We start from the raw sequence: 18,804 nt of genomic DNA on the forward strand, positions 1-18,804 counted from the left end.
TGCGAACACTGGTTTCAAATCAAATGAAAACAAAACATGAACATGTAAAAGCGCCGACGGAACATTCATGTCCAAACAGACGAACTGACTTACACTGGACTACGAAGAGACCACAAGTTCCGACAATTGACAAAAGTTCCATGTCAGCAGAAGAGAAGCACTGGGGGAAAGAGGACAGGTGCCGCTACGACTCACTCCCAACTTAACTTTGGAGGGGGAGGACAGGGGAGGAGGCTTCCCAACATGAACAGGCTGACGAGGTCTGGCATTATTTTGTTGTGGGGGTCGTTAACGGAGACAAGTGTCTGAAATGTTTTAGACACAATAAGACATAAGAATGAATTTTACACATGCAGGTTTAGTATTAAAGGGATAATTCAACCAAACAATGCTAATGTGGGTAATAATTAATACAAGCTAAGGTTGCAAGTTTTCATGAAAGGTAAAGAGGAATTTCACTTTTTTTTATATTTGCATAATTAGATATTGAAGATGTAAAAGTCATTCAGAGTGATTTGATGTGAGGAAGTCCATTATGGATAAATTTACTGAGAGAATGGTTCACTGAGGTGGTGATAAGAACCTAATGTCTGAAGAGTTTAATGTGTCTAAAAGCTCCCTCCCAGAAAGTTATTATACAAAATGGTAAAGAAGACACTGCCTGATGACTAAGACATCGTCTAAGATAAAATTTTGGCCTTAAATGTATTTATAAAAAACATTTATGGTGGAGATGAGTCTTGTAAGGCAAAATAGTTCTTTGCTTTTCCCCTACTTTAGCATCATGAACATCACATATACAAACTTATCAGACATGAAGGTTCACTGGTTATGCTGGATAATAAATAAAGTGGCTATATTTGTTGTACACATTACAACCCCTGGTTCATATCACCACTGCAAAGAAATCTGAGTTGGTATGCCGCTCTGCAAAGCACCATTTCACATCAAACCACTCTGAATGACTTTGTTTACACCTCAACATTTGAAATTATGCAGAAATTATGAAAATTTGGTGGAATTCCCATTTAACATTATTTGGCTAAACTATCCCTTTAAAGGGTCTGGCCCATAGGAAAATGGAATATATAGCAGGGCTATATTATAATATAGATTATATTGTAATAAACTTGCGATATATTACATTTCGTGTAGAGAAAACTGGGCCACAGGGAATGCTTGAGTTTTACAGACCCCATCAGACGTTAAGGGATAGAAATAAAACGCACTGTGTGAGGGAGGATGTGGAAGGTAGGAATGGTTGAGACTTGCCTCCTTCTGGCAGTGGAGCAGCAACATTAAGAAATCCAGCAGAGCTGGATCAGAGCGGAGGTGGGGTGGAGTTGATACACAATGCTCTTGTCGGAGAAGGCCATTTTATATGTGTGTGTGTTTGTATTTGAACGCATGTAAGAATGTGCATACATGACGATGAATTCATGTTTGCGTGAGTTTGTTTACATGTTAACGTGTCTGCATATGCATTATGCAATTATTTAGTGCATGAACTGCGTCTGTCAGTGTATGTGCGTATGTGTGTCTTTGTATTTTTGTGTGAGCGGCATATGAAAATGAAGGCATTTAACAGACAGCCAGGTCACAGTGTTGGAAGCTGGCCCTTAGTGGCAATGGATGACTCCTGACCCAGTGACCTTTGACTTCTGGCAATCAGCTATGACTTCTCCACCTCGGTGGGCTCCTGTGACTCTGAAACGCAATAAAAAAGCCATTAATACTTGGGGTGTAGAGCCTTGGGGTGTTGCCTTGCTTACAGTATCGCAGTACATCGAAATATATTGAATAGCAGTCCCTGTACCATGATCCATATTGCCAGGTTCTTGCCAATACACAGCCCTAATTAATACATTCCTTTGAAGTACAGTTGTATGTAAAAGTTTGGGCACCCCTGGTCATTTTATATGTTTTGATTTTCTAAGTCAACACTCAGAGAACAAACCTAAATATGGCATTTTTTGGCAAATTTTAGTGCATAATTTATTTATTCTATTTATTTGAGTTTAACACTGAAAATAATAAAACATAAAACGTAGCAGCCTACATTTTATGTTTTATTATTTCCCCAATTTGTTAAATTCAGCAAATAAACAGTACCTGCATTTAAACGTGTAGAAGTGTGTTCTCTGTAGAGGGTGTGTTAACTTATTTCACTTTGAAAATCAACAAAATGTAACTTGAACATTGGCACCCAGACTTTTGCATACAAATGTACATCCTAAAGGAAAACTTAAAAACCTATATGATTGTTGATTTTGTAATGTGTTAATAGTCTGAAAACATATGAAAACTAGTCAGTAAACCCCTGCAATCCCCTCTCAGAATTTAGGTTGAAATCACAACTGCAAGAGTACTGCTCCCTCTAGTGGTTATCCTGTATCATCACTCAGACAACATTTTAAAGGGGAATTCCACTAATTTTTTTTAACACTTCTTCACAATACGACTATTACTATAACAGAATCATTCAGAGTGTTTTGATGTAAAATGCACCATTCTAGAGAAACTTACTGAGCTAGAATTATTCACAGAACCAGACATTTTAAGTATTAAATGCCTCTAAAACAGTGGTCACTAATCCTTCTCCTGGAGATCTGCTTTTCTGCCAAGTTTATTTCCAACAAGCATCTAACATGCTGCCTCCCACTTATCAAAGCAGTCCTTACGTAAGTGTTGTTATCAGTTCCAGCCAATCAAGAACTTCTGAAGAAGTTAATTAGCTGGAACAGGTTTGTCAGATTATGGCTGGATATAAACTTCCCAGGATGTTTAAGGCAAAATAGTAAACAAACACATGTACAGGTTCACTGGTGGTTTTGGGTAGTGAAAAATTTGGCTTTATTTATGTTGCAGACATTGTGACCTCTGGGTCCTATCACCACCACTGTAAAGAATTCTGAGTCAGTTTCTCTACAATGCACTAATTCACATCAAACCACTCTGAATGACTTGTTTACATGTAAATATTTACATCACAAGGAATTATACAGGAATTTTGAAAAATCAGTGGAATTCTCCTTTTATCCTAAACAATGCATTAATATTAGAAAGAGACTGTATATATCAACCACTTATTTGATTGTGATTCTTCTCTAATAGCAAGTAAATGTGTCTTTGTTTCATTTCAGTTCAAACATTATCCTGTTTAAACATTTGAGATACCAAAACAGGTGCTCAGTGTATAGGTGGGCAATATGATGATATTTATCAATATTGTAATAAATTATGTCACAATATACTTTTCTGAGTAGATTATGGATATCATCAGTCCTCAAAAAAACATATCAGTGTACACAAGTGCACGTTTGATTACAAAAGAGCGTAATTAGACTTGTTAAATTTGACTTATTGCAGTGCAGTGTGTGAACTGTTGAGTATAAATCATACATAGGCTTTAATAGGATTTTTAAAAGGTGGCACTACTTTGTCTTTTCCAATTTGCCATATTGCCCAATTCTACTTCAATACAGGGCTGACTAAGCAATGAATAGACCAGACTATAGACACCTTATACAGCTACTATATAGTGGCACCTAGAAAGACTGTTATAAAACGTTTCTGCCTTGATAGAAATGGTTCCAAAAGTAGCCACAGAATGATTTGTTGCATATGCCATTCTCTCCTTGATGCTTCTCAGATACCAAATCTCAATCCAGCTGAAAATAGCAAGGAAGATGTTAACAGTTGTCAGCCTTTCATCACCAAAACAATCAATTATGGGATGTCTTGTAGAAGAATTGGGTTCCAGAGCAGAGGTCCTAAATCACAGTCCTGAGGATCCCATGTACTACACATTTTTGCATTTTCAATTTTAATCAGCTCTTTATTGGCTTGATAATTACTGGATGAATTTAATCAAGTGTATAAGAGTAAGGGTATGTATGGGTATGTAGTAAGGGAACGTATGATGACTGTAAAAAGCTTGTCACAGGAAATAGGGAAAATTCATCACCACAAGGATGGTGTATGAATTTCCTAGTTAACTCAACAGCAACACTTTCATACCATTTGTATCCCTCAGTCATCCAAGTGTGTCAAGACTTTGGAAAGATCTTACACTACCAATGACTTATGACGATTTTGGCTAATCAGTTTATATGCACTTCATTAGTGCACTAGTCAGAACGTCTGAAAAACACTGACTGAAAGTCACAAGCAAAAAACATTGTTAAACAAAACAATAACCATGTATGACCAATATTATACAGTTTGAAAATGACGTAGGGGTGTGAAAAATACAGTATCAACTATGTTTTCAAAGCCATATTTGTAGGTATCTCAAATAGTTGCTAGAGCTTGTAAAAACTGTACCTGTTGTGATTGGCTGGTTATCTTGTGTTTCACCAGGCTCACTGCTGTCTGTACAGGGCACACTGCTTTCACTCTCCACCTTCTCTGCTGCGTTTGGAAGCTCCTGGGAGGAAGGAAGGGACTGTTCATCATCCCTCCCCACCTCTTCAGCTCTAGTCACAAAGCTCACCCCGTATAGTCCATCCCATGAGTCTGTGCTACGGAGGCTAAGGCGTCTCATGCGAGAGACAGTGTCCACCTCCCTCATTCGGGCAAGTCTCTCCTCTGACCCATGTCCAGGTGGGGCCATAAAACGATCATGCAGGGCTTCAATTCGCTGAGAAAGTCCACGGCCCCGTCTTCCTAAACTTGAGGCCTGCACCTCTTTGACTCCTGGATCTACTTCAGCACCTCGAACTTCTCCCTTATCTGGAGTGTTATGTTTGTCCCCATCTAAGTTTTTGTTAGAAGGAGCACTACTTTGATCTTCACTTTGATCCTGTGTTTGCTTTACGTTCCATTTTGTTGCATCCACACTCTGCTCCTTATCCCCTGTGTCCGTATGTCGCTTACCAATGTCTAAATCCCAGTCTAAGTCATCAGCACCCTGCCTGTCAATTCCACACCCACGCCAACCACCCAGACCCCTCTTTTCACCACTGGTTTGTTGCCTATCGCCATCTAAAGCCCACCTGTCCCCATCTAAGTCCTGCCTTTCAGCATCAAGGGACCGCCTCTCTCTTGCCCAGCCACCCCCACTGTTCCACCTTTCTCCTTCCCAGCCACCTCTCTCCCAATCCGACCCTAAAGATAACCTACGATTTGGATAAGATAACACAGACAGGGGTAGGTGATCAGGAGGAAATTCTGGCAGTAGCCCTGGATCCAGACCTGAATGAGTCCACATTGCAGCCTTGTTAGATCTTAAAGTAACACTAGATTCTTTCTTGGGCTCTCCTGGGTCACCCTCCTCGGTTTGCTCTTGCACCTTTGTGCCTTTAATCATTGGGTCTTCCTGATCAGTCTTTTCTGAATCTATCTGTATATTTTCCTTTGTATTATCACCATCATTCATTATTTCTATAGGCAGCTGACTTTCAGCCCCTTGTGTTGGTTCACTCTCTTGCGTCTCTATTTGTGTATCCCTTTCTTCACAAGTGACAAGGCTGTCTACTTGCACTGTCTTGTTTGCTTGATCTTCTACTAACTCACTGGCAGGAATGCCCTCTGCTCTATCAACCTTGCTCATTTCATCTATGTCATCGGCTGTCCCATGTTTGGACTCTTCCCCTGTGATAAGGGTAGCAATATGCTTCTCAGCTAATGACAGCTGCATCTGCCAGTCAGCTGGTACTTCAGGGTTTGCCTCTAAACCTGTTTTGTCTCCTACTGACTTGCCAGTTGCCATACTACTCAGCATTCCCCTGTTTCCAAGGAATTTGGTACTCTGGCTTGTTACCCGCCTAAAGCCTGAGCTTCTCTCTTCCCTGAATAGAGAGATTGGCTCCTGTCTTACCTGTTTTTCATTATCTAATGCTAAGGAACAGCATGGCTGCTCTGAATCTACTGTAGACACACCAGGCATGGCCACATGCTGTGGGGTGTCAATGCTCATAGCACTACCTGGTTTGGATTTTACAGAAGCCCCTCGGCTGATGGCCCCAGAATCACGGGCCATTTGGAGCGTTTGACATATGTGCTCATAGTCTGGGGGGCTGGTTAGAGTAGAGGCATCTTGCATGGGCTGCCTGTCCGCCCATGGGACCTCAGCTCCCATGGACGAAGTGGAGGAAGTTAGTGCAGCCAAACTGTCATCTTTGACTGGAGTTTCCTTAGAAGTCAGGAGGTCCAACTTCACTGATCTACAGGCTTTGCGGTGAGTTATCTGGGACATTACTGTTTTGTAATCTCTGAAACCTGTGTCTGGTGGAGGAGGTGCAGGACAAATCTCCTCCCTTAGCTGTTTACTGAAGCTAACACTCTTCCCAGTTGATGGTCGGGAAAAGGCACTCTTAACCTCCCTGTATTCTGGGTCACTCCCTGGGACCAGGCTGGGCCGAAGTGTAGTAGCAGAAATTCCCAGGGGTTCACTGGACAGTCTGGCTTTGATGCGGTCAGGGATTTGCATGGAGGAGCGGTTGGTAAGGTTATTGCTGGCAGTGCTGAGCTCCAGGATGTCTTTGTAGGCCTCATTAAGATCTTCAATGCACTGGTCCACAGTAGGACGTTTACTTGCTTGTTCTTGCAATTCTTTATTAATAGACTCCAGCTCCTCAATGGCGTCCCAGGACCGTCGGGTCACTGGCTTCAGCAGGAATTGACCGAAAGCCTCTGGGTTAGGGCCAGCAGATGACTTTGCATTTTCAGCCTGGTCCAAAGGTGGTGACTTGGCTGGGGGCTGTGTTGGGGGTGGTGGTGGAGGCTGAGATGGTGGTTGGTTTGGAGGTGGGGGTGGAGGGTGTGGAGGAGGGTGTAGTGGAGGTCTGTGTGAACCTGTGCTCTTGAAGGTACCTGTCCTTGAAAAGGCGCTGTTGCTGGATGGTTTTAGGCTTTTCTGACCTTTCATGGGATACCCATAGGGAGTACTCGGGTCTGTTGCCCCAGCCGCGCCAGATGCCCCTGTGGTCCCTTTACCGCCCTGTAGGCCCTGTAGGCCCTGTGGGCCCTGTGGCCCCTGTAGCTCCTGGAACTCCAGTAACTCCTGGAACTGCTGGAGCTCCTGGAGCTCCTGGGGCTCCTGTGCCCCCTGTAGATCCTGTAGCCCCTGCAGCACCTGGAGCTCCTGATCCACTTTCTGCAGGGACCTCTGCTTCTGGGACTGCAGGCAAGGTTTGTGCTTCCATTTTATCAGGACCCGGATGTTGAGCACTCTTTGCAAGTTCAGGGCTAGTCTGGGTTTCCTGGTCACGATACTGGTCCCCTGGCCAAGCACCAGAATACCGTCTAAGCTCATCATGGGGATTTGGTTTAATGATCCTAGTACGAGAGTTCCTCCTGCGATGAGCTCTTCTTGTGACTATGCTACTGGACGCACTGCCAAGTGTGAGTGCTTGTAGTTCCAAGTCAGTGGAGGTGGTGGATGTGCTTTTGAGGCTTTGGTTTGGCAGGGAGCCAAGGGTGTTGCTGTTCTCACTGGAGGAGCTTGGTGGAGGAGGTGGAGGAATTGGAGGGGAATCCGGTTCTTTCTCTTCATTGTTGTTTTGATCTCTGGACTTGCCACTAGACTGTGAAAGGGGGACAGACACCAAGCAGAAAATAGTCTCACTTAATTTCTTTTTCACACTCTTTTTCTCAGGCTCCTGGGTCGGTTCTGTTTTTGCTGTGGAAACACTCTCTGAGGAACCTTTGTCCATGGATTTGTCTGCCTTTGTCTGTTTCTCAGAGACTTTTTCAGTTTTTATCTGCTCCATACTTAGATCTGCTTTTGTCTGTTTCTCTGACTTAATCAGCTTTTCAGTTAATTTATCTGATTTACTCTGTTTTTCTGCCATTTTGTCTGCTTTTAATTTTTCTGGAATTCTGTCTACTTTCACTTGCTTGTCTGGCACTCTATCTACTTTACTTGGCTTATCTAAAATCCTGTCAGCTTTGAGTGGCTTGTCTGGAATTCTTTCAGCTTTCACATCCATTTTAGTTTGTTTTTCAGAGTATCTTTCTGTTTTAACCTGGTCTGGAATCCTATCTATTTTAGTTTGTTCTGGCATTCTGTCTGTTTTAATCTGCTTGTCTGTAAATCTGTCTGGCTTAACTTCTGTAAGTCTTTCAACTTTGACTTGGTCTGCAACTCTGTCTGGCTTCACTTGGTCTGTGATTTTGTCTACTTTGCCCTGTTCTGCAGCTCTGTCCACTTTAACCTGTTCTGTTACCCTCTCTACCTTGACTTGACCCTGGTCTGGAATTCTGTCTACCCTAACCGGCTGGTCTGCACTTCTGTCAACTTTGATGACTGGTTGTGAGGGCCTGGTCTGAAAGGTTGTGGGGAACTTGGAAAAGCTCTGGTCTGGTGCTACACTTTCGCTGCCTTTGTTCAACCCCCTGTGCCATCGACTAGCATTCTCATGTTCACTGAGAGCTGGTTTGTGAGTGTCCGTGCTCGGCCCCTGGGTAGGGAGGAAGGCACTATCATGTGTGGATTGTCCTAAAGCTGCAGCGCAGGGAAGCTCTTTGTTGACGTGACGGATCTTGTCTGCGTCTGTGAGTGAGTTTCCACTTGGCCCCCCTGAGATGTGCCTGATGCGTGGGTCATCAAACGGGACATACTGCACGTGCCCTGGCCGATTTGGTACAACAGGTCCTGGATGCACTGGCCTTCTGGGGACTACTGCCATGCTCCTGTCTTCCCGGCGTTCTGACCATGACAATCCGGCTGTTCTAGAAAACCACTCCCCCATCTCGGCACTTACTGGTTCTCGTTTCCATCGGACAAGGGCAGAGTCAGCACGGAAAATCTGTCCACCCCTGGGAGGCGGAAATCTTCTGTAAGAGGGGGGTGGGATGTATCCAGGGGGCTCCATACCAGTCAATTCCTGATAAAGCAAATCTGCCCTATATGCCTCTGGTCTCAGTAGCTCTGCACTTTGTGAGTAACAGATGGACCTGTCTCTGAGTAGTTCTGAGCTCTGAGAATAACAAAGTGATCTGTCCCTTAACAGATCGGCACTGTGAGAGTGGGTTATAAAGCGGTCTCTTAACAAGTCTGCACTTTGCGAGTGACTGATAAATCGATCTCGTAGTGGTTCAGCACTTTGAGAGTGGCTCACCATGCGGTCTCTTAGAGGCTCTGCACTCTGTGAAAAACAAATGGACCGATCTCTTAAGGGTTCTGCACTCTGAGAATAACATCCAGACCTGTCTCTTAATGGTTCAAAGCTCTGAGAATAACAAACCGACCGATCTCTAGGTTTGGAAACTGGTTCAGAGGAGAGTGTTTCCCAGCTCCCCCTGTTCTGCTGGTGAGTCTCATAAGATGGGGGCTTTACAGGGCGACTGAATCGTGGCTTTGGCACAAGTGCAACAGGACCTTGACCATGAGACTGACCACTCCACCGCTCCCCCATTGGCCATTCACTATGATAACGACCATATGGCACAGAGCTGTTGTTTCTCTGAGTAGGGGCCTGGCTTGTGGCACCTGCTTGGGGAAGTTCTCTGTATTGTGGATCTTCTGGAGAGAGAACACGGGGCAGTGACTGAGACTTCATCCTGACCGTAGCAGGTACATTACTTTCTGCAGGCCGCAGACGGTGCTGCTGTTCCTGAGACCAGCGTTCAGCCTCCCCATCAGACAACTGCCGACCCAGACCCACCGCAGGGCGCCACTCCTCTGTGCCTAGGCTCTGGCATTTCCTCTCCCCAGTTACCCGCAGAGTCTCTGGGCCTGAGTCTATGGGCTCTCGCATCCATGACCCTTCCTCCCATCGTGCCAATGGCCTTTCAGCCCTCAGTTCCTCTGCAGCCAGCACTGGGCCTCTCCATAGCCCTCCAGACACACGCAGCTCCCTAGGATCACCGTAATCCAACAGGGCACTGAAGTCCTGCCCTCTCCTTCTCCAGTAGGAGATATCTCGTTCTTCTGTATGTTCAGAAAATGTCAGGCTGGGGGCATCATAAAACCTGCATACAAAAATAGTTTAAAAGATTTTTGAAGTACAGCAATAACCACAACTCATGTTTCTAGCCATACAAATTTTTCAGTTTCAATTACTCAACATCAGTGGTTCCTAAACCTGGTATGCTAAGACCAGGTTTAGGAACCACTGATTCACACTCAGTGTTTTCACTGCCCTAACATACTCTTCAACAGCTGACTAGTTGTATCAAGGATGTTAGAGCAGCAAATATATAAAAAATAAATCAGGCGTGCTCCAGGACTAGGACTGGGAACCAGTACTCTATATTTAGGAGCAGATATGGCTTCCACATTACATATATGTTCTTTATCTTAGCTGACCACAAATTAATACACTGGCAAGTTTTGTTCATTCAAGCTGGTTGCGAAATGAGCAATAAAAGTAATACAAGTTTGGTGCCATACAATTTACCCTGGCACACAAATACAATTTTATGGATACACAACTTTTCTGTTGAGCATGTAATAATGTAATGACACAATGTAGCAGAAAGAAAGAATACACTGCTCTATTCAGAAATTACAAAAAGTATAGTTTTGTTGATGGAGCCAAGGTTGTGCTGTGCATACAGAGATAAAAAATGCAATCTGACTGACACTGTTAACATCCGAACATACAAACATGATACCTTACATTCTACAATGTATAGAAAATGGCATGAAACCACTTTTTCTTTTCTGATACCATCAGTGAAGCCTTGAATCGCAGCCAATACTGTTCCAAAATTTGACTTTAAAAAATACTGACTTTAATTTTTTTTTTTTTATTGAAGCACTTAATATGAGCATTTAAAGCAGGCTGTCACGATCATCAAACAGAAATACACAGCTAACAACATCACATCACACAGAATGAGCAAGCTAATTTCAGGATATGTTTGTTACAGGATCGGATCAGAATTATTCTTTTTACTTTTTACTTTTTATTCTTTTTATCCCATCCAGCATTTTCTGTTGATATCGGCTCAATGGAGACTGATACCAATATGCCATATCTAGTGCACAATATTTCTCTGAAATACCACAGAAAAAGCAGCAGCTAACTGTAAATTATTTTGTTAAATTGATTTAATGAGTAGCAGAAGTGAAGTAAGGGGAAATAGATGCTTTGCATTCAAGTAGAAAAACATGGGGCTCTATTTTTGTGCATTCACAAGCTTCGTATAGTGGTTTAATAGTGGAATATTGCTAATTTAGTTGGGCACAAATACATTTTTTCTTCCTTGTTGTTCAGTTGTTTTTTTGGTGTCCAGAAAAGATAGCACCTGGCATGGGTGCAACAAGGGGTGTGCCATCGTAAAGCCGCCAGTGCAGTGCTATTTTCACACCCCTTTTAGTCCAAACTTATGCTTGCATTAGAGCCTCCCAGGACCCACTCTTGGCACAAGGGACAAAAAATATTACCTAACTTCAAGTACAGGTGCAAAGTTCTGTTTCAGTTCTTACAATTTGTGTATGTAGACTATATAAACTTTATCTTCAGTATAAATAGGCAAATTTATCCAAATACTAGCTAAATATGACTAGAATATTTTAACAAAAGACAAACAATTTTGTTGTGGCTACTAAATCAGACACTTGATGTAGCATTACACAAGAGTAATCATACAGACCTAATATTGTAATTATTATTAAGAATAAATACATAATTACTGGCTAAAGTTGTGTATCTTATCGTATTTTGTCACCGTTTTACAAAAGCAATATGCCACGAGGAGCTGTGCATTAGACTCCTTTTACCATAGTTAAGTGGCTAACAACACCCCTTAACCAAATCACTCATGGTTTACAGGTTTAAAAGACTCCACAAATTTACTGGCATCATAGAGACAAGGCATTAGCCAATATTAACACTCACTACCGAGTGAACATTCACTAGGAAAATGACTCACAAGCACATAAGAAGACAGACAATGACATTGTTGAGTTATATCAGTCAACTGGTTATTTAGACTACAAAAATACTGATGTGAAATTTATAAGATGATCAAATCTTTTCTGCTCTTTACAGGACTACAGGCTACATATAGGCAAGACATTAGAGCCCAACAGAGTGCACACAGTTCTCAAAGGGAACAAGAGGAGTTGATTTGACTGATATTGTTGCAGAAAGCCTTACCATGCATTGAATTTTACAGTTATGCCACTTTATGCCAAACTTTTACAAATTGCAAATTCACAGGAGGAAATCCTATTTTAACTTAAAAAATATCGCTTATCTCAAATTAGGAAATCCTAAACTACTCAGTCTAGGTTGATTTACAATTGTCATGTCTGTTATCAACCAACGGCATGCACGCAATCTAATCAAAATAATGAAATACAAATGCAATTCATAGTTATAAGACAACCTAAAAAAATAACTCTTACAACTGAAATCCCATTTTTGCAGTGTGAATAATTGGTAATTCATGATAGTTAATACTAGTAAAAAAGAATCTGCCAAAATTTTTCCACGGGTGGCAGAGAGTTTTGACAGGGTGGCAGTGTTATTATGCGACCCCGGAGTTGTTGGAGCGTTGTTCTTCTAGCTCTCCTCTCAAAGGCATAAACACCCACCCCACAGTGAGGTGAAAGCCAATGATGTGGCAGAAATTTTGGGAGTGGCATCTGGGGTGGCCAATCAGATTTTAGGGAAGATACTGGCCACTCCGGCCGCCCTTTTAAAACCGTGCATGCTATCTGCCACACCTACACATGCCAGCACTGTAGATTTTATGCCTTATTTTTGTGTTTGCACAAAAATATGGACTTTTTTTATAGGAAAACACTCATTATCGACAGACACAAACACAAATGCTGGCCTGAAGCAATTTGGCCAGTCATTTCACACGTAAGAGAGAAAGAGATTTTGTAACACTGCCTGTCACAAATCTCATAGCCAATATCTTATTTTTTAAGCCTTCAGAAAATGCCTGATGATTTCTGCGAACTAAAAGGTACAAGTCTTAAAATTACTAAAGTAATTTTTAGTTCATTTGTGCTTAATAGAATCATTTTACTTGTTGTACTTAAATTCTGCAAGTACTGGAGTAATACTTTCATTGTTTCAAGTTATGTTTGGAAACTAAATGGTTAAAACCTTTAAAAGCCCGATGCAAAATTGTCCAATCAGGATTTTTATTGGTGTGGTATCTAGGTAGATACAGTCAAGTGAGCTCTCTCATTGGCTGGTACAAGTAAAATTAACCAACAGAATTATGAAGTGACAGAGGAATCAACCAATCACATTTTGATTCTCAATGAGTAGGACCAATTTAGTGATACAATACATTATCTAGTCGTTCTGGAAATTCTAGATACGTTGTTGACTGTGAATATGAGCCATTAACTTGGTTTCAGTCAGTTGTTACAAACAGAAAACAGCAGTGGCAGCAAGCTTTAAATGTCTGTGTTTTCTAGAAGAGGCAAAAATGTTCACGTGTACCAGCATTAGCCTATTGCGAACACAATTTATGTTGGCAGTAAAAATGTTTTTGCAAGTAAAAACACTATATAACATTAGAATAATTGCAAATAAACATTTAAAAAGTTAAAAAGACTGTTAGATGAGCACTTTGCAGCCATTGCATGGATTTTTTTAATTCCAACAGCAGCACACCTAATTTAATTAATGAAGGACTCATCAGGTAAAGTAGGTACTGGTCCATGATGGGTGGAATTCTGCTCTACTGTTTTGAAATGGAATGATCCCACTGCTGTTCATCATTACTGCATACATAGCATGACCCACTCACCCACTGTCAGTAGCCAGTGAGTCTCCCAGAGGCTGCAGGTCACCAAGGAAACCAACAGGAACTTCCAGCCTCCTCTGGATTCGTTCATGTCCCCTCATTAATGTTATTGTTGTTTTCGGGGTATGCTTTTACAGTCTGAGCTGGCCTGTATGCCCCCGTCCCTGTTTCTGTCCGCCCGTCTGCTCCGCCCTCTGCTGTCCCAAAACCGTTCAGGGCCCCACCCCCTCCACCACCAGCAGGACGGTTCTCCACGTTGTCACGCCGACACTCGTTGTTGCGATTGTCGTAAGGCGCAGATGAGGAGGATGCGGGGCCACTCCTGGGCAGTTTGTATCCATGAGAGATCAGCAGGTCCTCCACGCTGTACATCGTGCGTGCTTGTGTCTGCGTGTGTATGAAGGTGTACCTGAAGGGGGTGTGTTACAGGAGTGTGTGTCTGTATGTGTGAGTGTGTATGTGAGAGTGTGTGTGTGGCCTAGGAGCGGTGCTGGTGAAGGCAGGAACTCAGCTGCTCAGCAGAGGCCATCACTGAAGACAGAGAGAGAAATAGAGAATAATTTTACACTTTAATAGAACAGACAACTGGTTCTGAGTATTCTAACTGTCAGTGGAAGACGTAGTTCAAACTAAGGATGCACTGAAATTTCAGCTGCAGGAAATTTTTAACTGAAAATGGTTTGGCTAAAAGTGAAAAAAGTCAAAATTGTTGGCACAAAAAAAAAAAACCCAAAAGATTAAATAGGTCTACAATGAACTGTCGATTCAAATGAGAAACTGATTAAAAACGCTGTTTGTTTCCTTCATTCTACTGGACTGGTCAGCATAGATGCGATCAGTTTGAGCAGCAGATCAACAGTGAAACACACAGACATGATTCACTGCAGCTGTGTTTTTTTACACTCTGCACCTTACATGCTTTTGCTTTTTAGCATTAACTGATTTAATGAAATTCATTAATGGGCATAAATAATACTAAGTAACTCAATATCTATTGGCAGTAAATTTTTTTACCTCTCTTTTTTTTGAAAGTTGTTACTGCAAACACATGCGTTCATTAGATCCTGCTAAGGTTTATGGCTTTACATATTAAAATATGAGGCGCTTTTTATCATTATATCGAAGCTGCTGTGCAATGTGATGCGTTTGGGAAACCATAGGTATTATATTTGCATAATTTTATAACTTTTATTAGTTAAAGAGGAATTCCACCAATTTCTCAAATTTTAAATAATTCAGCTGCTAAGATATAAACGAAGTCAATCAGAGTGTTTTGATGTGAAATGCTCCATTCTAGAGGAACTTACAGACTCAGATTTCTTTACAGTGGTGGTGACAGGAACCAGGAGTCACAATGTGTACACAAACAGAACCATTTTATTTACTATCCACAACCACCAGTAAACCAAAACGTCTTCTGAGTTTTCATATGTAATGTGGATAATGGTAAAATAGTGTTAAATCTAAAATTATTTGGTACTGTTTTGCCCCGCAACGCCCTGCATGTACCTCTCCGCCATGATTGTATTTAATGAAATATGTTTAGTCCACAAGCTAATCTCAAAACTTTCAGAAAACAATGTCTCAGACATCACACAAAATATTTGTAGCCATTTCATGTAGTAACTTTCTGTGAGGGAGCTTTCAGGAGCTTTAAACACTTCAGGCATCTGGTTTCTGTCTCCACCACTGTGAACAGTTCTGACTCGGTAAGTTTCCCTTGAATGGAGCATCTCACATCAAACCACTTTAGATGACTTTGTTTACATCGTAACTATTTAATTATGCACACATTTTCAGAAATAAGAAATCTCTTGTTATGTTCTTGTCATTGTTAGGAACCATCCCAATAAAACAATTTAAAGGGATGTTTTTGCAAATAAACCATATGCTCAACAGTTTGATAATATTTATACAGGTGCTGTTGACTACATTACATTACAATAAATGTGCTGTTAACTGGCAAAGCAAGTTTTTGCCATTTCTCAGGTGGAAACTGTCCACAAACAGAAACTGATAACAAGTAAATAACAATAGCCTACATGCTGGGATTTATGTCAGTGTTGCAGCTTCTCTCTAGACAAATAGGATGTGCTCATTACACCTGTTAAATAATGGTTCTTCCATTTCAAAAGCCTGAGGGTTAAGGGTGTGACACAGTACCATTCAGAAGTTTGGAATCAATATTTTCAATAATCTAAAACTAGAAAAGTGTATAAAAATTATTTTTAAATGTTAATTATGTGCAACTTCACAGATTTCAATAATGAATAGGACACAAGGAAGCTGTAAGTAAAAAAAGAAGAGTCGTTTTAGGTGTGTTCAGAATGAAGAATTATAATAAAATTAATATCCATAATTTAGTTTATTTCTAAAGGCAGATAGCTTGAAAAAAATGTGAATAATTACAGTATGTTATTTAACATTTAATAATGTCTTGCTCACAAAATTCTTGAAATATTGCATAAAACCTCTAAATTTAGTATTTGGTGCTTAGTTTGTAATGTTTAAATCCACATTGTATACGTTATTATTGAATACAAACTAACAAAAATCGTTAATATGGCCAATTATTCCAAACTTTTGAATGGTAGCATAACTAGAAATAAGAAAAGTTCAGATGTTGCAGACTAAACATTACACAGAAAAATTAAAAGGCACAAAACACTCTGGACAGGCCACCAGTCCATCACAGGGCAGACAAACAGACATATACATTCACATCTAGGGGCAGTTTAACATCTCTAATTGGCCTGTCTTTGGACTGTGGAAGGAAGCCCACACAGACACAGGAAGAACATGCAAACTCCACACAGAAAGGACCCTGGTTGCCTGGCCGAGGAATCACTGCTGTGAGGCGAAAGCACAACCCACTGCACCACTCATTTATAACCATATAGAACTAAATGTTATATTTCTCTGTAATGCTAATCCAGATGGATCTATTCCCAATTTCTATGTTATAAATGTTAACGTCATGACAACGGCAGACGTACATGAAAAATATCAAATATCAGTTTCAGTATAAAATTCCCATTTCAGTGCATGCCTACAAAATACATCTGGCATGTCAGAAATCCCGCATTCCCACACTCGTTCAGAAAAACGCTCAAACAACAGCACATATTTATGAAATTTTGCAGAGTAAAAATGTTAATCTGGGGTCAGTTTATGTCTTTTACAAGCACTGAATAGGCTATGGACTGATAGACTAATAAGGTCGGATCTTAGATCAGCATTCTTACTTTGATAAGCTTAATAATGTGGGCCATGCTTGGGTTTGATAACTTTCTCTTTAAAAGTCTAAGTCAAGGTTGCCCCGTTACTCTTGGCATTGAAATGATAAACTGATAAACTACTTAGTGATATATTAAACATTATTAAAAACTGATGGGTGACATCATCCATTTCTTATGGCCAGTACTGAACTGTTAAATGCTGAAAAGGCATAAAGATACATGGAAAAGAAAATGCCCATGTAGCCAACATTTTCAGTAGGCTTTAGTAGCTGCTAAACACTGGGCGTCAGTTCCAGAGCTGCATTGCCTGCCGCTGCTGGGTTAAACTGCAGGAGTTTGCTCTAGCTGAGTTTCCATGGTTACCTACAATAACACAACAACACCCTAATCCTGTGTTTGTTCAAGTTGTAACCTTCGAGCCTGGCAACGACCTCAACGTGACCTTGAACTTGGCCGAGACGATGCTAATGACAATGACCTTGCCTGGCACCCTGCAAATACTTTTCATTTGCATGTGTGTTTACTTGTGTCCTTTTCTCTCCTCGCTGAATATATTCCTTTATTTTTCCACAGCTATTCTCCGAGATGATTTGATGACTGCTATGCAGTGAGGCTGAAATTGCAGCGTAGGGTGAAATACCGGAAGCTATGCTGGGGGCTTCAGCTGAGACTTACATTAACTAAGCAGGAACCAGCATAATGTCTCTGCACATTGCAGTCCTCCAACACGCGCACACACACAAGCATGCGCACACGCCCTCTGTATGACCTCTGCACAGACTCTCATTCTGTTTGTGATTTCTTCTCAAAGCCAGATGTTCATATCTCAAAATAGTGTGTGGCTCATAGTCCAGAACACTGCAACCAGGCTAACACATGAAGCAAATTTAAAATGAACATGCACTGTTTGTGAGACAGTGTCTCTTTGGAATGGATTACTTTAAGCATTACTTTTAATAAACATTAATGAGACTGTAAGTAAGGCTGTGAGAAAAACAACACTGTAGTGACTACAACCACAATTACATTAATGGTAATTCAAATTGCAGCTACAACTACAGGCATACACAAGTGATGTAAATAGGGATGTGCATGGGTAAGCGCTCAGGTTAACCGTTTATGGTGCCAGTCTTCAAATTCTGAAATCACTAACTGGGTAATCGCAGCATTTCATCACAGAAAGACGGAGAACACATACAGAACAGCAATTCAGTAAAACAGTGCATTTATGGTCAAACGTGAGAGAGTTGCTCATATTTAAACTAACTTTTGCATTGACAAGAACTCTGAGAAGGCAGGGACAGCGCGTTTTTTTTATCACGACATAGGCTAGGCTGATGTTAGCTAACATAGGTCCAAAAAAACAGTTCAAATATATTTCTTTGATAAATTTACATGTTGGGACATCATCTGATAAAGATGACCTTAATAAAATCACCTGTAGAAGTCACCATCAGCATGCAGTTGTACCAGTAGGGGTAGGCAATATGGCAGAAATGTTATATCACGATACTTCAGGACATCCTTACGATACACAATATGCTGATGTCAGTTTATCTTAGTTTTCCTGAGATTTAATTAGTTGGAACAGACAAAATAGAACCTGTAGCGCCACGCATACAAAATACTATATATATTTTATATTATAATTTATCATATTAACTATAAGCCTACTTATACAACTACAATGATTCTTATTCAAGGTTTACAAACTGCACTGCACTAAATCCTCTTTACGCCTAATTACGCTCTCTTTGTAAAGAAAAGTGTAGTTAGTCAGTGTTCTTTAAATATTGACGGTATCTACAAAAGGCGTATTGTGACATAATTTGTTACGATAATGATAAAATACCATCATATTGCCCACCCCTCAGCTATTTTAAATAATAAAACATGC

The 18,804-nt window shown here is 41.0% G+C and overlaps 1 protein-coding gene across 1 annotated transcript; it reads right to left on the reverse strand.

Annotated features, from left to right (window-relative positions):
- Positions 1-985: 985 nt before the first annotated feature.
- On the reverse strand, positions 986-14,064 carry LOC118801307. Its single transcript, XM_036561560.1, is given in 5 exon segments — positions 986-1,707; positions 4,327-6,961; positions 7,005-9,918; positions 13,672-13,766; positions 13,768-14,064. Coding segments are annotated over 5 exon segments (5,952 nt in total). The 5' UTR covers positions 14,041-14,064; the 3' UTR covers positions 986-1,672.
- Between the last annotated feature and the right edge of the window lie 4,740 nt (positions 14,065-18,804).

Source organism: Colossoma macropomum, unplaced genomic scaffold (genome assembly GCF_904425465.1).
Source record: "Colossoma macropomum unplaced genomic scaffold, Colossoma_macropomum, whole genome shotgun sequence".
Classification (NCBI taxonomy): Eukaryota; Metazoa; Chordata; class Actinopteri; order Characiformes; family Serrasalmidae; genus Colossoma; species Colossoma macropomum.